The 21,124-nt window shown below is 36.0% G+C and overlaps 2 protein-coding genes across 2 annotated transcripts; both read right to left on the bottom strand.

Annotated features, from left to right (window-relative positions):
• Positions 1-3,627: 3,627 nt before the first annotated feature.
• On the bottom strand, positions 3,628-5,049 carry LOC148585156 (subtilisin-like serine protease-like protein). The gene is made up of 3 exons (XM_088517718.1): positions 5,035-5,049; positions 4,241-4,454; positions 3,628-4,151 (listed from the first exon to the last, which is right to left on the bottom strand). Exons 1-3 carry the CDS (start codon positions 5,047-5,049, stop codon positions 3,628-3,630), a joined length of 753 nt encoding a protein of 250 aa, XP_088373844.1.
• On the bottom strand, positions 5,024-18,017 carry LOC148585155 (cucumisin-like). Its single transcript, XM_088517235.1, has 6 exons — positions 17,922-18,017; positions 17,695-17,783; positions 16,851-16,945; positions 16,470-16,713; positions 15,770-16,283; positions 5,024-5,108 (listed from the first exon to the last, which is right to left on the bottom strand). Exons 1-6 carry the CDS (start codon positions 18,015-18,017, stop codon positions 5,094-5,096), a joined length of 1,053 nt encoding a protein of 350 aa, XP_088373361.1. The 3' UTR covers positions 5,024-5,093.
• Between the last annotated feature and the right edge of the window lie 3,107 nt (positions 18,018-21,124).

Genomic DNA, 21,124 nt, shown 5'->3' with positions numbered 1-21,124 from the left:
TTTTAAAAAGAAAAAAATTAATGCCTAAAACGACGTCGTTTTAGGCTGGGTAGGTGTTGTAATTTTAGGACACAAAACGACGTAGTTTTGGGGAAGGGTAAAATGGGTATAAAACATTCAAAACGACGTAGTTTAATGTTAAAGGGGTCCAAAGTGAGAAAAAACCAAAGTTTATGGAGCTTAAATGAGAGATTTGGAAATTCAGGAGGGTTTTTTCAAATCGGCTGGAACTTCAGGGGGGTTTTATGAAGTTTCCCCTTATTTTTTTATATATCTTTTCTGTCCCACATGCTGTACAGCTGGAAGCCACCGCCCAATATTTAAGCTATAGCTCTCGGCGTTTTTTGTTTTTCTCTTGTACACGTTTTCTCTGTTTTCTTTATTTCTTCCGCCATAGCTTTCTTTCTTGGAAAAATTACAGTTTACTCCTCTAAAGTTGACAGCGTTTTTCAATTTGAATATCAAAATTTCAATTTTTGCAATTCACCCCTCAAAAGTTCCAAATTTTTGCAATTTGACCAATTGTATCCAAAACTTCTCATATTGCCCCTAATTTTTATTATTTTTTATTTTTTTACAAAAAATTTTAAAAAAAATTCAGGGTGGCCGTGGCCACCCCTTTGGCCATCTGGCCATTTTTGCACTCCCAAATTTATTTATTTTTTCATAAAAAAAAAAAAAAAAAAAGCAAATGAAGGGCAATATGGGAATTTTTAGATAATATTGGTTGAATTGAAAAAAATTGGAACTTTGTGGGGGTGGATTGCAAAAATTGAAACTTTGGTGTTTGAATTGAAAAATGCTGTCAACTTTAGGAGGGTAAATTGTAATTTTCCCTTCTTTCTTTCTTTCTTCAAAGCTTGATCAAGCTTCTCTTTTGTTTTTTTTTTGTTTTTCTCTTCTCCACCCGCTGGCCGTATATATACTCTCTCTCAAGCTCAGTAGTTTCTCTCTCACGAAGTCTCCGATCCTCCGCAGCTAAACCCGCCGGCCGTCTCTCCGCCATCGATCTCCGGTCATCGTCCTCTCTCCCTCCGTTTCTAGCTCCTACAAGAGCTCCTCACGGGTATATATACAAGAGCTCCTCCGTTTTCTTTTTAATTGAGGGAGTAAATAGAATTTTTGGAATGAATTCTTCTTTTTATTGAACGTACGTACACTTTAGTGTTCTTATGCAGTTCTTTGGTAGTACATTTTTTAAGCTCACACAGCAAAACGGTAGGCATGGAAGCGCTGGCTGCGGTTGTTGGTGAAGTAGTGGTAGCAATTGGACAGGTTCTCTGTGAAACAGAGAACCTGAGTGAACTGTGAAAAAGGAGATGAAAGGCCTCTTGGCTGTCAAAGACGAAGTGAAAAGTGAAACAGAATTAGCTGAGAAAGAAGGGAAGTGAAGAAAAGCTTTCTCAACAACCCATGTTGTGGCTGCCAATCATTCAATGCCCAAAGCAGTGGAGCAAATTTCTTGACCAAAAATTCAAGATCAAACAACATCAAACAAATTGAAAGGTGCAAACAAAAAAGCAATCGTAAATTCAACAAACAAATAAAAAAATAAAAAATAAAAAAAAGACTAAATTTTTTGACGTGGGAGAGAAATGCCACGTCAGAAATTTTTCTAACGTGGCACTAGCACCACGTTAGAATTTTCTGACGTGGTACTATTTCTGACGTGTGATGCCATAAAACGTCAACAAATTCTGACGTTTTTTTGACGTGGTGCTAGTGCTGACGTGTGATGCCATAAAACGTCAACAAATTCTGACGTTTTACCCATTAACACTTCAGGAAAAAAATTTTGCTGTCACCTATGCTTCTGACAATCAACACACATCAGAAACGACATATTAGAAAAATTTTGTGACATGTCAGACACCAAAAAAGGTCAAAAAATTTCAACAAAAAAAAAAAAATTGTTTTTTTGTAGTGGTTGCAGCATGAGATTAATCTATATTATCACCGAGTGTGAATCCAGGAAAAAGATGATAAGCATGTGACAACTTCTCATTGGTTGGACGACTCCAATTTGCTACGACGATGGTTAGCTTTGATTGGTTAAGTAGGCCCTTAACTTTATTAAGTGGCATTGTCTTTTTCAAGATGGCTTTGGATTTTTGTTTTGTTTTTTTTTTTTTTTTTTGGTTGTTTGTTTGTTTATTTGTTTTTTTTTTTTTTTTCTCTCAAGATCTACAATCCTGAGCAAAGGATCCATTTGAACTTCGGGGTTAAGCTGCAAAATTGGTTCAGTTTGGATTTAACAAATAATTCTTTGTGAATTTGTTCATATGTCACACCAGTGACTAATCGCAATCACAGTGTAAGTGATTAATATTAATATTTTTTATTTTTTATTATATATAACACATGTAACATTGTGATTGGTATTAATATAAAATATTAACAGATTCTGTTAATTATTCTAACTGTATGGGCCTATTTATTTTATTTTTTTTGCTCTGAAAGTTTTTAGTCATTTTTAGAATTCGAAAGAACTATTTGTCTGAACCTCTTGTTAAATTAACATTAATTTGAAGATGAATATAAATTTACTTAAAAAAATAAAAATAAAAAATAAAAAGAAAAAAGAAAAGAAAAAAAGCACTAAGAAAAGTGCTTCATAATTAAGATTGCTGAATGAATAGGGAAAAGAAAAAGAAAAAAGAAAAAGAAAAGAAGTCTGCCACTACTAAAGTGCATTTCGAAATCAGCTTTTAAAACCAAATTTCCAACCTTGACTTGACTTGATGCAAAATTTTCCACTAGTTTAATCATCGTCTATTGGTCTCCAAAACTTCTATCAATTATGTGGAATTTGTCTTGTACGAGAAAATGAACTTAAAAACTATAGCACAAACTGAACCGTAAAGAAATAGAGGATGGTAAAAATGTGAAACTGTACTTGGTGCTTTTCATGTAAGAACTTTTTTAATATTATTTTTTTTAAATAGTATCTGCTTCCCGCATTTTTTTTAATAGTTTAAAAGACACGTATGACTTTTATAAGTTGGTTTGTAGAAAACTTCTACAATCTAATTTGTTAGGAAATTTGTGTCCTTATTGCATTGAGTAGAAGAAGAAAACATTACTTGTTTGGATGAGGCTATTTGTTTTGAGTTTTGGTTTGCAAACAAATTAAATCAAAGTCCATTTCAAGATCAGGCTTATGCAAATCCAACTGAAACAGAAACCCGAGCCTTGTATGATCTTGCCCTAAATTCGATGACCAGTTCAATGTAACCCTAAAGGTAAATGTTGGATTTTATTGCAAGCTAGTGTTAAGGCATGGAGCATTCATCTTGGTTTGTAATCAAAATGAACGGCATTCGACAATGGTCAAATCGTTGGACTCCGATGATCAACGATCTTCTGATACTCTAATCGACGACGTTTATTCATTCAATCAACTAATGATAACAAGTTAGAAGGAAAACTAAGCAGAATAGAGCATTAAATTAGAAAGGTTCAAATTACAGTGCAGTGCAGAACTAGAGCAAAAGCTCAAATTACAACCATTTTCAGTCCTCCGTCTTCCCCCATTGCTTTATTCTAATATTCCAAGCATATTCCTTCAAAGCTTTAGCTTCAATTATTATTTACATAATATATACAGCAGAGAATGTCATGCATCAATCATATCACAGCTACAACAATGGGGCTCCTCACTTGAAACTTTCCATCATCCCACAATAAAGAAGCAGAAGCAATGTCTTTATCAGTCGTTCCTTCAATAGTGAGCGCAAATGATAGCTTTTGTCCAAGAGATGTGAATGCTAGAACACTAGGGTTCACTTTGATTCTAAGTCCAACTGCGGTACTAGTCACAATAGCTTTATACGTAGACATCGGTGATCCAACATTTGTAACAGTTCGATGATAAACTTGACTAAAAGATTTGAAGGACGAGAAGTATATAGCAAAAGAAGGATAGTTTAAATCAAAGACAATTCCTTTTGTGGCTCCAGAACAACTACTATTATCCCCAGCAACAAGATGTAATAACTTGGTATTATATCCATCGGCACACAAAAATTTTATGTAGTCGAGTGCATGAGCATCATATATTAAACCAGGATTTAGAGCCTTAAGAGGATTTATATTGCCTGCACCATATGCAAATTCAGCCTCAGGGTTCTTTTTAGCACTCATGGGTGTAGCTACAAGAAATACACCAAATCAGAGTGAGTTATTCGTGGTTATGGTTTCCATACATGCATTCAAATTATATAATTTAGATAGAAATTACCAGTAGTCATAAGAGCCGATTTGATAGCGGCAGGTGACCATGTGGGGTGAAAGGATTTGATGTAGGCAGCCGCCCCTGTAGCATGTGGGCAAGCCATTGATGTCCCTGATTCTATATTGTATAAAAGTGCTCTCTTATCACCTTGAACATCTGAAATTGGAGAAATTGGAGACCATGCGGCAAGAATGTGAACTCCGGGAGCAGCTAAATCCGGCTACAACAACACGCACACAAAAAAAAAACAAAAACAAAAACAAAAAGATAATATAGTCCTTAGAACAATTCAGAGTGGGGATGTAGGTGTCTAACACCGAACCACCTGTAAATTTATTGTGTTACTTTCTCTCTCTTTCAACCTAATATAAAATATATGAAAAATAGATTATATTTCCATTTATTCTAGCATAAATAAGTAATATAATTAAGAGTGCAAATGTAAATAAGATTATTACCTGGAGAATATTGGGTGTAATTTTATTTGGGCCCCTTGATGAGAATGATGCAATGTAAGGGGCAAATGTATCTTTACTCTCCTTACTTTTATGAATAGTCGCAGTTGCACCCCTATAAATTGCATAGGTGTGTCCTTTAGGATAATTAAGTTTTACCAACTTGTTTGATTGTCTAAGTTATTTTAGATTCATAATACCTTGTCGAATTTATGTATGAGTACACTTTGCTCCCATCCTCCAAGCGAAGGTAAGATGCAGGCAAGGGATATGATGTAGCAAAATCGTGTTGGTCTTTGCCTTGCGCCACAGTGCCCACAGCACCAGCTAACAATTCCGCTTCGCCTGTTGTCTGCCCATCGCAAAGTACAATTTTACCCTTCACCAAATCTTGGTCCAGTGAATTATTTATGCAATACCTGTATTTTTTTTTAGCAATAATTAAGCTCCATTTTAAGTATCATGCTGGAATGTGTCTACAATTGGTACTCCTATTCTCCTGCTAGTTTCATAGACTCATCATGCAAACAAAAGTAAATAAATAAACTTATCCCCTTTGTCTATATATATATATATATATATGGACATCAGAAGTATTAATTATTGAATACATAAATTTCATTTTGTAGTTACCTGGAAATGAAACCCTGAAAACCTTTTTTAGTGTTTGGTGCATCTCCACCATAAATTATTGGATAGTGTTTATTCTTGAGGTCAAATGTATTTGTTAGTTTAAGAAGTGCTAAATTGGCTAGATTCGTGTAAACAAAATAATTGTCTTTAATTAGCTTGTTACATTGTGCAGTGTGAAAGATAGCAAAATAAGCAAAATATGTGAATCACACAAGGTCTCGTCTGGAGGCTCGTCTGAACGTTCGTTCGGACGAGATTGACATGCAAGAAACCCGAGAGGTTCGTCTGAAGGGTCGTCTGCACATTCGTCCGGACGAGATTAATATGTAAGAAACCCGAGAGGTTCGTCTGAAGGCTCGTCTGCACATTCGTCCGGACGAGATTGATATGCAAGAAAACCCGAGAGGTTCGTCTGAAGTCTCGTCTGCACCTTCGTCCGAACGAGAATGATTTGCCAAAAACCCGAGAGCTTCGTCTGAAGTCTCGTCTGCACCTTCGTCCGGACGCGCCGCTCCAGAGAACTAGAATTAGCGTATTTAACCTAGCTTCGTCCGAACGGCCATTGATGTCGTTCGGACGACTAGTAAGTTGCATGTGTATTTTACGTAGAAACTAGTTCTCGTCCGGACGAGCGTACTACTCGTCCGGACGCCTTATAACAGATAAGGTTGTTAGCGTTTAAATGTGTATTTTGGTTGGACTAGGAGTCCAGGTTCTATTTATATGAAACGATGCATATGGGTAAATGCACGATTTCTAATTAGGTTTGAAGAGATCTTGAGTGTTTCAAGGAGTTGAAGAAATCGAAGTCAACCGGAACTAGGGAAATCACGTAGAAGGAACAATCCAGATGTTCTGGAAGAACTACTGTGGTAGCAGATAAGTGGGTCGCTTGTCTGGTATACTTGAATGTCAAAGTGCATAGGTTATGTAAGTCTTCGACATTAAGATATTTCTTGTTATTCTACTGATTTAGTTGATTTCCTGGGTTTGGCTGCCCCGGAGAGGTTTTACATTTAGAGAGTTCTCTAAATGGTTTCCTCTTCGTAAACAAATCTTTGTGTTTCTTGATGATTGATTTATTTCCGCACATGATTGTTTAATTTGGGAGTCGATTAGTTTTTCAATTGGTATCAAAGCAGGTTCACTTGTTTGGATTTATTTCCTTAGTGTGATCCTAGACTCCTCTTAAAATGACTCATACTGTTGCACCAAATTCTCTTCCCGTTTTTGACGGTTCAAATTATTCTTTTTGGAAAATTCGTATGAGAGCATATCTCAAATCCGTAGATGTTTGGCACATTGTTGAAACTGGATGGACTCCTCCAGTTAAAGCAATTGCTGAATGGACTACGAATGAAAAGAGTGACTCTTCTGCAAATGACAAAGCTTTAAATTCCATATTCACATCTATCTCCATCGAAGAATTCTCAAGAATTTCTCGATGTGTGATAGCAAAAGAAGCATGGGAAACATTGGAAATTACTCATGAAGGAACCCAAGTTGTTAAAGCTTCAAAACTTCAAATGTTGGTTTCAAAATTTGAAGAGATTAGGATGCAAGAGGATGAGACATTTGATGAATTTTATTCTAAGCTTAGCATCATTAGAAACAATACTATAAATTTAGGGAAGAAAATGTCTGATGCTAAAATAATCAAGAAAATTTTGAGATCTCTACCTGCTAAGTTTATTCCCCAGATTGCTGCTATACAACAGAGTAAAGATCTAGAAAAAATGAGAGTAGAAGAACTTGTAGGTTCACTGCAAACCTTTGAACTTTTGTTACCCCAGTCAAAAACTTCAAAAAATGTTGCTCTCAAGATCAAAACTCCTAAAGAAAAATCTAGGGATTCATCCAGTGAGGATTCAGGAGATGATGAAAAAATTGCATTGATCGTTAGGAAGTTTCGGAAATTTTTCAAACCTAAATCTGAGAACTTTAAGGGTAGGGATCTTAAAAAGTTTGGGAATGATAAACATGAAGGTAAAGAAAACTCCCAAGACAGAAAGGTCTTGGATCAGAAAAACAAATTTCCTCGTGGTCGTAAGTGTCATGAGTGCGGAGGTATTGGTCATATCCGGGCTGATTGTGGAAATTTAAAAAAATTAAAAGGGAAGGCTTTTAATGTAACTCAAAGTGATGAGTCAGATAATGATGACTCTGAAGAAGATGAAGAAGAAAATGTTAATTACTTAGCCTTTACTGCTTCATATGATAATCAGTCATATACCTCATGTGTGCAAGATGTTTCAGAATATGAGTCTGATAATGAGTATGATCTTCAAACTGCTTATAATCAAATGTTTCAGGAATTTAATAGTTTGAGTCAGCTGAATAGAAAGAATGTGAAGAGACTGAAAGAAGTAGAGACAGAGAATGAAAACTTACTTGAAAAAATTAGGTTTCTAGAAAAAGAGTTGGATGAGTCAAAAAGTCATCTAAACAAATTTTCAAGTGTTAAACTTGATAAGATGTTACATGATCAAAAGTCATCAAATGATAGGTCTGGATTAGGTTTTGAGAAGTTTGTACCTTCAAAATCGAATGTTGCTTCCACTTCAAAAATTATGTTTGTTAAACCCAAGATGAAAGAAGTAGATACTGAGTCTGATTGTCTTCCTAAAGAAGTGTCTGTTGATAGGAAGAGAAAAGTTCAGTTCAAAATTCCTCAAAAGAAAGTGTCTGAATCTAAGTTCATTCCCACCTGTCATTACTGTGGAATCATTGGACATACTCGTCCAAACTGCTTTCAGCTTAGAGCAAGACAACCTTGGTCCACACAAAATGTTCCCAGGAAAGATGAACCTGGGATTGGCAAACAATTGCTGGTGTTAACTGCTCAAGTAAAACTTATCAGTGAAAAGTTAGCTACTATTTCAAATTGTTCTGATTTGGAAAAATTTTCTCTCAAAACTGATAAAGTTCAGAAAAAGCAAGTTTGGGTTAAAAAGAAAGATAATCTATGTCTGGTTGTTCATACTGCCTTAAGTGTGCTTAATTCATGTTTGTGGTATTTGGATAGTGCATGTTCTAGACATATGACAGGTGACAAGACATTGTTCAAGGAGCTCAAAGAAGGCAGAAGTGGAAACATTACCTATGGGGATGGTAGTAAGTCTAAGGTAATAGGTCAAGGGATTGTGGACATTCCTGGTGTACCTTCTCCTCAAGATGTGCTATATGTGGAAGGGCTCAAAGCAAATCTTCTAAGCATCAGCCAATTCTGTGACAATGGTCTTGTAGTTCAATTCTCAAAGACAGACTGCAGCATATTCGATGCTCAAGGAAAATGGTTAATGGGAGGAGATCGGACATCTGATAATTGCTATGGTATCTCTCCAATCATGCAACCTAAATGTCACAAAGTTTCTCTAGACATTGGAGAATTGTGGCATCAGCGGTTGGGACATTTGAATTATCATGATCTATTGAAGATAGCTAAGAAGGAAGCTATAAATGACTTACCCAAAATAAGTTATCTGGAGAAAGGAAAATGTGGTCCATGTCAACTTGGAAAGCAAACAAGAAATCCACATAAGAAGACCTCGGGTATTTGTACATCCAGAAATTTAGAGCTTCTCCACATGGATCTTATGGGCCCGACACGGACAGCTAGCATGGGAGGAAAGAGATACATTCTAGTAATTGTGGATGATTACTCACGGTACACCTGGATCAGTTTACTTAAAGAGAAATCTGAAGCATTTGATCAAGCCACTGTGTTGTTCAAAAGGATCCAAGTTGAACAAGATTGCTCTATACAGAGAATTAGAAGTGATCATGGCAGAGAGTTTGAAAATTCCAGATTTGAAGAATTCTGCAAAACTCTCGGAATTAAACAGGAGTTTTCCTCTCCTATTACTCCGCAACAGAATGGGGTTGTTGAGCGAAAAAATAGAGTGATTCAAGAAATGGCTCGGGTAATGATCCACTTAAAAAATTTGGCTCAACATTTCTGGGGTGAAGCAGTAAACACAGCATGCCATATCATAAATCGTGTGTTTCTCCGCCCCACAACTGACAAAACTCCATATGAACTTTGGAGAGGGAAGAAGCCAACAGTGAAGTACTTCCGAGTATTTGGAAGCAAGTGCTATATTCTCCGTGATAGAGAAAGCCTGGGAAAGTTTGAAGCCAAAAGTGATGTAGGGATTTTTCTTGGATACTCCACCACTAGTCGAGCTAGTCGAGTATACAATACCAGGACAAAAGTGGTTATGGAATCAATTAAAGTTGTAATTGATGATGAATCAATCACTGATCAAACTGAGGGGGAGCAAACTGAAGTTAATCATCAACAACATGACATATCTGAAAACATACCTGCCATTAACAATACCACGGGACCATATACCTCTGCAGATATTGGGAACTCCTCTCAAGTTGAAGAACTCAGAGAAACATCTCAAGCTGAAGAAGTTAGAGAAACACCTCAGTCCTCACATCCGGAGATCATAACCAAAGAACCTTCTTCTCGGGTTAAGCTCAATCATCCTCCAGAAAATTTATTGGGTCCTGCAAATGAAGGTAGACGACTGAGAAATCGGGTAGTTAATCAAATGTCATATTCATGTTATTTATCTCAACTTGAACCCAAGAAAGTTACTGAAGCACTTGAAGATGAAAGTTGGGTTATTGCTATGCATGATGAGCTGAATCAATTCACCCAAAATGATGTCTGGAATCTGGTACCAAGGCCAACAGATCACAATGTCATTGGCACAAAATGGATTTTCAAGAACAAATCTGATGAGCATGGTACTGTAGTGCGCAATAAGGCTCGACTAGTAGCTCAGGGATATACTCAAGTTGAAGGGGTTGATTTTGATGAAACATTTGCTCCTGTTGCAAGGTTGGAATCCATTCGAATTCTGCTGAGTATTTCTTGCCATCTCAAGATTAAATTGTATCAGATGGACGTCAAAAGTGCATTTTTGAACGGAATTCTACAGGAAGAAGTATATGTAGAACAACCTAAAGGCTTTCAAGATTATCAATTTCCTCATCATGTCTATAAACTCAAGAAAGCTCTTTATGGACTCAAGCAAGCTCCACGAGCTTGGTATGAACGGCTCACTACATATCTTCTCAATCAAGGTTTCATCCGAGGACAGGCTGATCGAACTTTATTCATACGAAGAAAAGGTGAACACAAGCTCATTGCGCAGATCTATGTTGACGACATCATTTTCGGTGCCACGATTGACTCTCAGGCACACATGTTCTCTGAAGAAATGAAGACAGAATTTGAAATGAGTTTGATTGGGGAATTGACTTATTTTTTGGGTTTCCAGATTAAGCAATCCAGCAATGGTATTTATGTCTCACAAACTAAATATGCTAAAGATCTGGTCAAAAGATTTGGCATGGACGGCAAAAGTCATGCTCGGACACCTATGAGTACAACTGTCAAACTAAATACTGATGTGTCTGGAAAATCAGTGGATCAAACAATGTATCGAAGCATGATTGGGAGCCTACTCTATCTTACTGCCAGCAGACCAGATTTATCATTTAGTGTAGGGGTATGTGCAAGATTTCAAGCCAATCCAAAGGAATCTCACATGACAGCAGTCAAACGTATTCTCAGATATGTAAATGCAACTGCTAACTTTGGTGTTTGTTTTTCTAGAGATACAAATCTAGAACTTGCAGGTTACTCCGACGCAGACTGGGCTGGAAATGCGGATGATCGAAAAAGCACCTCTGGAGGATGTTTTTATGTCGGTACAAATATGGTGGCATGGATGAGCAAGAAACAAAATTCCATTGCTTTATCCACTGCCGAGGCAGAATACATAGCTGCAGGGAGCTGCTGCACACAGCTGATTTGGATGAAGCAACTCTTAGCTGATTATGGATTTACTCAAGCAATGATGAGTATCTATTGTGATAATACAAGCGCCATCAACATCTCGAAGAATCCAGTTCAACACTCTCGGACCAAGCATATAGACATTCGTCATCACTTTATCCGTGACTTAGTAGAAAACCAGGTGGTATCTCTTTCTTATGTGTCAACTGAAAACCAATTGGCTGATCTATTTACCAAACCATTAGATGCATCTAGGTTTGAGTATCTCAGGAATGCAATTGGTATATGTAGTATGACCTAAGTCTAAATCTTTGCATCTTTAGGATAGTTTCTATAATTAAAAAAAAAAAAAAAAAAAAAAAAAAAAAGAAGTTCAGTTTTTTTTCTTTTTTTCTTGAATGCTGTGTGCTGTTTCATAGTGCATTTTTTCCTGGTTTGGTTGTGCTGCTTTAATTTTTTTGTTTTGCTGCTTTAATTTTTTTTGCTGCTTTAATTTCTTTTGTTGTTTTGCTGCTTTAATAAAAAATAAAAAAAAAAAATAAAAAAATAAAAAAAAAAAAGGGTCCAGTTTTTCTCTTCTTTTTCCTTGAATGCTTTGTGCTGTTTCTATGTGCTTATGACCATAACATTTCAAAATATCATGTGAAATCATGACCAGAAATTTACAAATGGGTCAATTTAGCATACGGCATTCTTTGAGCTTCCATCTATTGCATGAACTTGATGAATGATTATGTAGCTTCTCATGTGGGATTTGTTTTATGCTGATCATGCACAGTTTAGAGTCGGTCTATCTTTGAAAGATTGTGAAAAAGGGTTAAAAGTCACATTGCAGGCACTGTATGGTTCAAATACTCGGTTAAAATTGACCAATTCACTAGTTGAACCTACATCCTAAAAACTCCTGCATTGTTGTGCACAAAACAATATGGCATTACTCTAAAAGAGCAATTTTGAACTTCAAAGTTCTATGTCATTTATGTTCAACAAATCCCTATAGAAAAAGTCAGTGACCAAATCATTACGGAAAAATACGGTTGCTAAAGGATTTGAAATAACCTAATAAGTGCTCTATAAAATGATGTATTGGATGAGGGATTCTAGGCCCTAGCATTATAAGGTTTGCCCTTAACCGAGTTTCTGTTTCCATCATTACATGCAAAGTTTTGTTTCATTTTTTCTCAATCTTAAAAAGTTGACTGGACTCTCACACACTTCACTCTCAGCATGATTATCTGTGTCCCATTGGCTAGCTAATTCTCATAAAATCTTGAGTCGTGTATGTGTCTGCTCAAATTATATCTCAATGCACAAGTGATTCCATTTTTTAAATGAAGTCCTGTCCACTACATGATATTTTGTCACAAATGCTCTGTGCACTATGTCCGAAGTTTGGCATTCAGGGGGAGAAAGAGTGAAATTTGGTCAGTATTGCAATTGAAATTTTTTTTCAAGCCTCGTCCGGACGCTAAATGAACTCGTCCGGACGAGATAGGGACAGACATTTTTTAAAAACACCCCGCGCACCAGCTGGTCTGTCTCACTCTGAATTTTTTTTGGTTTCTCTATTTTCTCTCCTCTCTACAATTCTCCATTGCATTTGTGTGAATCTCTCTTTCACTTCAATATCCCGAATTGGGTTTGATCTACTCCTGGTTGCCTTTCTCAACACAGGTAATTTCGGAAATTTTTTTTTTTTTCTTTTTTTTTTCTTTCTTTCCTCGAAACCTCCGAAATTAGGGTTTGCATTGTGTACTTGTGTTGATTATTTATGTGTTTTGATTGGGTTGTTTGTGTTGGGAGAACTGGAAATTGGATTCAAATCAAATGTATTTAGGATGGGTATTCACTTGAACACCATTTTGGCCCATAAAAATTTTCTTCATGCCCCACCATGTGTTTGACAAATTGTCTGAATGTCAGTCTGCTTTGGCTCATCCCATATATTGCTTATTACTTCATCATCATTTGATTTGTTGCACATTCATGTACTCAATGTTCAGTCATTTTATATTGGTATTATACAATATGGACTCATTTGTATAGGCTATGGCGAGTGGATCTCCTTCTTCAAGGAAACTACCCATCCGTACAAAGACCAAAGCTCAAAAGAGAAAGCATATGGAGACCACTTCTCCAGTCCCTCATTCAAGAACTGATATAGGTTTTCGATTTCGGAACAAGTCAGCCAAGACAGCGTTTCAGGATCGATTTCATGATCGCACTATCATTTCCGAAAGACCGGTCAATCTATCTGATCTTCAGGAGGAGCCATTCACTCTTATTTCTCAGATTTTCACTCAGCGACACTGGACTTATTTCATCTCAAACCCGGTTCGTCCATTTATAAATCTGGTTCGGGAATTTTATGCCAACATGGATATACAGCCAGACACCGAAGAATCTCTCCAGATTGTTACATTTATTCGGGGTGTTCACATTGTCGTCACCCGTGAAGTGATAGCCGAAGTCACAGGTGTTCCACTCATTGAAGATTCTGGCTTTCCATTTTCTGAAGCTGATTTTCCCTCCAAATCTGCCATGTCCAAACTGCTTATTCCACCAGACTCATACAATTTTTGGCGCGACAACATGAATGTGATTCCCCTTGGACATCTTTCTCATCACATGAAATTATTGGCTAGAATTGTCATGAACAACGTGTTTCCAATCGATCATCATTCGGATCTTGGTGTGGCACGAGGAAGTTTCCTCTATGCGCTTCTCACGGATGTCAAGATTGATTTCGCATCCCATGCTATTCGCCTCATTAAGGCGATGTTCATTGAAAGTTCAGTCTCACTGCCGTTTGGAAGTCTGATATCGCGCATTATTGCTAAATTCATTCAAATTCCTGAATCTGAACCAACCATCAAGCACCTTGGTCCCTTTTGCAAAGCCACTGTGAGTCGATCCAAAGCTCAAATGCGATTGCGAGGTACTGTGGATTTTGATGACGACGCTGCTGTTCATACAAACACTGCTGGACCATCAGTTGCTGCTACTCCATCTGTTCCTGTGTCTCTTGATGATGTTATGACAAAGCTAAATGAAATGACATCTCAAATGACAGGATTTTCTTCCATCCTCTCTCAATTGCAGACTGATGTTCATGAGTTGAAGAACAAATTCATTGGAGCTGCCACCACAGTTGCAGCCGATTTTGATGACGAGCACGTTTCCAGTGATCCACCTGCTCAAGCATAGTCCCTTTGTTTTTCGTGACAAAAAGGGGGAGTGAAGTTGTTTTGTTTGTGGTTATTTTGTTTCAACTTAGTTTACAGTTTTTTTTTTTGTTTGTGGTTATTGTGTTTCAACTTAGTTTACAGCTCTTATGGTGTCAATTTTCACAAACATGATAAACTATGTTAAAACTTTCATTTCAAGCTTGTCTAGCAAATTGTCTTAATATTTTGTCAACGAATAGCCAAAGGGGGAGTTTGTTAGTTTAAGAAGTGCTAAATTGGCTAGATTCGTGTAAACAAAATAATTGTCTTTAATTAGCTTGTTACATTGTGCAGTGTGAAAGATAGCAAAATAAGCAAAATATGTGAATCACACAAGGTCTCGTCTGGAGGCTCGTCTGAACGTTCGTTCGGACGAGATTGACATGCAAGAAACCCGAGAGGTTCGTCTGAAGGGTCGTCTGCACATTCGTCCGGACGAGATTAATATGTAAGAAACCCGAGAGGTTCGTCTGAAGGCTCGTCTGCACATTCGTCCGGACGAGATTGATATGCAAGAAAACCCGAGAGGTTCGTCTGAAGTCTCGTCTGCACCTTCGTCCGAACGAGAATGATTTGCCAAAAACCCGAGAGCTTCGTCTGAAGTCTCGTCTGCACCTTCGTCCGGACGCGCCGCTCCAGAGAACTAGAATTAGCGTATTTAACCTAGCTTCGTCCGAACGGCCATTGATGTCGTTCGGACGACTAGTAAGTTGCATGTGTATTTTACGTAGAAACTAGTTCTCGTCCGGACGAGCGTACTACTCGTCCGGACGCCTTATAACAGATAAGGTTGTTAGCGTTTAAATGTGTATTTTGGTTGGACTAGGAGTCCAGGTTCTATTTATATGAAACGATGCATATGGGTAAATGCACGATTTCTAATTAGGTTTGAAGAGATCTTGAGTGTTTCAAGGAGTTGAAGAAATCGAAGTCAACCGGAGTTCCGGTGAAGGGAAATCACGTAGAAGGAACAATCCAGATGTTCTGGAAGAACTACTGTGGTAGCAGATAAGTGGGTCGCTTGTCTGGTATACTTGAATGTCAAAGTGCATAGGTTATGTAAGTCTTCGACATTAAGATATTTCTTGTTATTCTACTGATTTAGTTGATTTCCTGGGTTTGGCTGCCCCGGAGAGGTTTTACATTTAGAGAGTTCTCTAAATGGTTTCCTCTTCGTAAACAAATCTTTGTGTTTCTTGATGATTGATTTATTTCCGCACATGATTGTTTAATTTGGGAGTCGATTAGTTTTTCAGTATTAATTGAAATTCCCTACGCACACATGGAGTAAAGAAATTCTTCAAATTAAATAGAATTTATAGATACAAATAAATTGGAGTAAATGAAGAAGATATTCATAATCATAAATAGCAGGAGTCAGGACTGTATAGTTTTTAGTTACCTCATAGATCTTGTTGTTACCCAATTGGACCTGAGTGACGATCTTTCGATCTATAGTGCTTGCAGCCACATTGAGAGACCATGGCGCAAAGTTTGTGACGGTTGCCAGACCTGGACCCTCGTTACCAGCAGCCATTGATGTCAATATTCCATTTCGCATAGCATGAAAGGCACCAATGGCACTTACATCTTGAAAGTACTTGATGGGTTCTTCTCCACCAACGGAATAAGTTATGATGTCAACTCCATCGGCAATGGCATCATCAAATGCAGCAAGAGTGTCAGCATCAGCACAGCCCTCGAACCAACATACTTTGTACACAGCAATACGTGCTGATGGAACTCCTCCTCGTGCTGTTCCCAACCCATACCCTAGTAGGCTTGCCCCGCTAACTAAATTCCCAGCTGCTGTTGCTGCTGTGTGTGTCCCGTGGCCTTTTGAATCTCGAGGAGATTTTACGTTTTCTTCGTCAAAATCTCCAATGCTACGGTAATATCGTGCTCCAATGATTTTACTGCATAAGCGTAGTTATATTTGTTACTTGTTCTTTTTGACTCTCGCTGTCTGTATGTGTTCGTGCAGTTAGGCAAAACATATACAGATCAAAATTAAATTATTACAAATGTAATAATAATTTTAAAGAAACATGAAAATAACGCCAGCATTACTCAAACAGTTGTAAAGATATATATATATATACTTGTTGCAAGTGAAATTGATGGAGGCTTGGCAGGTGCCCCTCCATTTCTTAGGTGGTGGACCAAATCCTTTGTCGCTAAAGCTTTCTGACTCTGGCCAAATTCCACTGTCAATCACTCCTATAATGATGTTGCTTTCAATAGGTCTTCTGCGAATTTTTTGCGGAAACCCAATGAAGTCCCATGATCTTGTTGTAAGAAGCTTTTTCTTTTTGCTAAGGAACACCGACACTACGCCATCCATTCCTACATATTCATTGTCGTGACATTTTTTGTAATGGACATAGAAAACATGAGTTAATTCCAATTTCCAAGAATACCCTCCACCCGTCGGTGGTTGGGGTTTATGGGGGGAGGGGGGAGAGAGAATTTGGTTCACTAACCAGCCATTTTTTGAGCTTCTTGCTCGGTTAGCTTCGCTGCAAATCCACTGAAACTCCGCCTGTAGCTATAGAGCAGAGACTCTGGTCCAACATTGCTGAATGCAGGCAATTAAATTTCACAAGTTATAGGTCTAGGTGCATTTCAATCCCTAACACAACTTTGACTTGATTTATTATCTCCGTTTGCTAAAATTTTTTGGGGGATTTCATTTCAACCCCAATGATAAATCATCTATGGCATCAATGCCATTTGAAAGATATTTAAAAAAATACAAAAACAAAAACAAAAAACAAAAAACAAAAGAAGGTGAAATATGTATTTTCCCTTAAAAGCGAAGGTTAAATATAAGAGTAAAGTTATATACCGCTCAAATATCTCACACATTTAATGTGATAAATAGGGTCCATTAACTCTTAGGTCGGCCCTTGTTATAATTGCTAACTACAAATCCAGGTGATCAAAAATTGTTTCAAGTTTCGATCACTTACGGTCAAGTGTCAAGTTTCATTGTTCTAATATATAACTTTTCAATATATATATATATATATATATATTAATATATCCGTTTCATTAGGCGTGGTCTCAACCGATTGAGCTACTTCTTGAAAACTAATTTATTATATTATTATATTACAATTATAAACACTTTTTTTAACTTGCTACCTTGGACCCCAATTTTATTCAACCGCCCCTGTATAAGACCATTTGATATAAAAGTAAAATAGGGCTCGATCTCAAGGTTTATAGCTAGTTCAACATAGACCCATAGGCTTTTTTAAAAAAGTCCCATAAAATATGCTAAAACAAAATAAGAAATGTTTGTAGTTGTGCTGCTTTTACAACCTGCCAATGACTTCTTGTAACATGCTTGTGTGAAGGGATGATGTGGAAATCTCGTCCATCTGCCTTTGGCCCATATACACAATATAAGCCTGCGTGCATAATATATACCATAGGTAGAAAATAATGAAACTTGTTAATCTTCCAAACACGAAAAAGAAGGCCAATTTTAGAGATATTTGGCCATAAAAATTAAAAGAGATAAGCTATATATAAAGATATATATTTACCTTTCGGTCATTTTGAGAAGTTGAGTGACCAAGAAGGAGAGTGAAGGCTAGACTGAGGAGGAGAAGCCATGAAAGACTAGGAGCTTTTCTGGCCATTGGAGCTATGTAGGGATAAGCTTGGCTATCTATCATGCATTATATATATACATGCAAGTACTAGACAAGTTCCTCATCATATCAAGTGGGAAAAAAGAATCCAAAGAAAAAGCCCCTACACGAAAAATCACTAAATAATTCCACATTTTTATCATTTTCTCCTAGAAAATGTTTTTACATAAAGTTGTCAAATAAAAAAAATAAAAGAAAAAAAAGTTCTTACATGAAAATGCACTAACAATTCCCCATTTGTACCCTTCTATATTTATTAATTCGCGGTTCAGTTTGAGTTCAAGTTTTTAAGCTCATTTTTCTCATAAAATTCAAATTCCATATAAATTATGAGTTCAACAGCCGAGAGACGACCTAAGATCAACTAAATTGATAGAATTTTGGAGACGATTATTAATTAGATTGGAAAATTCTGCATTAAGTCCAAATCAAGGTTGGATAATTGGTTTTAAAAGCTGATTTCCAAATCCACTTTAAAAATGTACGAGACTTCTTTTACTATATGTCAAGATGCATTTGGATAAGGTGGCATATATATTTTCAAGATGCCTTTGGATTTTTTATTTTTTTTATTTTTCAAGATCTACAATCTTGAGTAAAGATGAGAAATGTTAGAGCATTTATTCCGGTTCTTCTGCTATTTAAAATAAATAAATAAATAAATAAAAAATAAAAAATAATCATCCATTAGATTTGTAAATCTCACCTAAGTAAAGGCAGATCCAATGGATGTATTTTTTTTTTTTTTTGAGAAAAAAAAAAAGAAAAAAAAGGAGAATGGAGAAGGATCAGGATAGATGCTCTACCATTTGTCTTTTGGCAAGAGAAATACTAGAGGATTTACCCTGGTTGTTCTCCTATCATTCTCCATACTTTTTTTAAAAGAAAGAAAAAAAAAATCATTAGATTTGTAGCATCCATCTAATTAAGTGAAGGTGGATCCAATTAATAATTAATTTTAAAAAATTGAGGATAAAGAACAGGAGAAGGACCGGGATAAATGCTTTAGCATTTTTTTTTGGGCAAAACAATGTTAGAGCATCTACCTCGGTCTTTCTCCTATTTTACTAGATGTTGTTAGGAAAGCTAAAAATAAAAAATAAATAAATAAAATAATGTAATTGCTGATATGTCACATCAATACAAACATTGCAAATAGTGCCAAAAATCACTGGCCTAATGTATCTCAATTATGGTTTTTTTTTTTTTTTTTTTTTGTTGGTAAGTCTCAATTATGAGGTTGAAGCAGCAGAAAACACGTGAAACTTTTGGATCAGTGTTGGTACGTACCAAATGGTTTTAGGGAAAAATCCACTTCACCTCTTAAGTTTAAGGAGTTTTTCAATTTGAATCCCAAAGTTTAAAAATTGGCAATGTACCCCCCTAATGTTTTAAAAATTTTCAATTTAAACCTTCCGTTAATAATTTCCATTAAATTGGACGAAAATCTCTAAAATTACATAATTACCCTCAGGCTTTTTTAAAAAAAATTATGTCCAATTTAATGGAAATTGTAACGGAAAGTTTAAATTGAACAATTTTGAAACATTGTGGGGTACATTGCCAATTTTTAAATTTTGAAGTTCAAATTGAAAAACTCCTGAAACTTCAGGGGGTAAAGTGAATTTTTCCCATGGTTTTATTTATCGAGTGGACACAATCTTTGTTGTTTGGGAAATGGGAGTTTTCAGTATGTCCCCCAATTAAGCTGAAAATGAACCTTTTACAAATACAAAGAAATGTGCAATTTCAAGAATGTTCCAACGACCTCCATTACAAATAAATAATAAAATTGACTTCAACATTCTGATTGAGACTCTGAGCCTTTTATACACTCGATCAGCTTCTAATTATTTTAACAGCACAACTAACAAAATAACAACTTTTACAACTAATTAAAATGGGCGTAGCTATTCAACTAACTATCATCAATTCTAATAAGGCTTGACTACGTACTAAGAACATTTTCATCATGCTCCTTATTGTAGGAAAATCTCTTTTTTGGGGAGCTAAAATAGTAAAATGAATGTTTTTGATAGAATTTTGGAGACGATTATTAGATTGGAAAATTCTGCATTAAATCCAAATCAAGGTTGGATAATTGGTTTTAAAAGCTGATTTCCAAATCCACTTTAAAAATGTACGAGACTTCTTTTACTAAGGCAGCTTGTCTTATGTCAAGATGCCTTCGGATAAGGTGGCATATATTTTTTCAAGATGCCTTCGAATTTTTTATTTTTTATTTTTCAAGATCTACAATCTTGAGCAAAGATGAGAAATGTTAGAGCATTTGTTCCGGTTCTTCTCTTATTTTTATTTTTTATTTTTTTTAAAAAAAAATTAATCATTAGATTTATAAGACACATCTAAGTAAACGTAGATCAAATGGTTGTTTTTTTTTAAAAAAAAAAAAAAAAAAAAAAAAAAAAAATTGCTGGAGGATTTACCCCAGTCCTTCTCCTATCATTCTCCATACCATTTTTGTTTTTAGCACCCACCTAAGTAAAGGTAGATTTGTAGCACCCACCTAAGTGAAGTTAAATCCAATAGTTAATTTTAAAAAATGGAGGATGAAGAAGGATGAGAGAAGGACCGGAGTAGATGCTCTAATATTGTTTTGTCGGCAAAACAAATGCTAGAGCATCTACTCCGGTCTTTCTCCTATTGCAGTTTAAAATATATATATATATATATATATATATATATATATATATATATATATATATATATATATATAATTGGTCTAAGTGTAGGGACCTATTTATTTATTTTTTCCTTTCTCTAAAAGTTTTTAATAATTTTTAAAAATTGTGAGAGCTATTTTTTTAGAACCTCTTGTTTTTTGTTGGGGGTAAACGACTGTGTTTACTCTACTTTAACGTTATTATAATAGCAGATACTAGCTAAAAATTACTTAAAAAAATCCAAACAGAGAAAAAATGCACTCCTTTTTAGAACCTCTTAATAAAATGAAAGAACATTAAGAAAGGCCTTGTTTGCCGATGGCCCTGGAACGGTACTGTTTCAGGGCTGGTATTGTAGCATTTTTTTAAGAATATATGTTTAATTGGTTTTAGTGAGAATGTTTTGTGGGA

Source organism: Corylus avellana, chromosome 6, assembly GCF_965113065.1.
Source record: "Corylus avellana chromosome 6, dhCorAvel1.hap1.2, whole genome shotgun sequence".
NCBI lineage: Eukaryota > Viridiplantae > Streptophyta > Magnoliopsida > Fagales > Betulaceae > Corylus > Corylus avellana.
The sequence above is the reverse complement of the archived record's forward strand: the minus strand, read 5'-3'. Positions and strand labels throughout refer to the sequence as shown.

Bases quoted from the DNA above. Each gene is read 5' to 3' on its own strand.
- LOC148585155 (XM_088517235.1), bottom strand. From the start codon at position 18,017: ATGGCCAGAAAAGCTCCTAGTCTTTCATGGCTTCTCCTCCTCAGTCTA. The intron at 16,946-17,694 runs GTTGTAAAAGCA...GCCTGCATTCAG, and splicing joins TTACAAGAAGTCATTGGCAG to CAATGTTGGACCAGAGTCTC. The intron at 16,714-16,850 runs GTTAGTGAACCA...ATGAATATGTAG, and splicing joins AGAAGCTCAAAAAATGGCTG to GAATGGATGGCGTAGTGTCG.
- LOC148585156 (XM_088517718.1), bottom strand. The intron at 4,152-4,240 runs GTAATTTCTATC...TATTTCTTGTAG, and splicing joins ATCGGCTCTTATGACTACTG to CTACACCCATGAGTGCTAAA.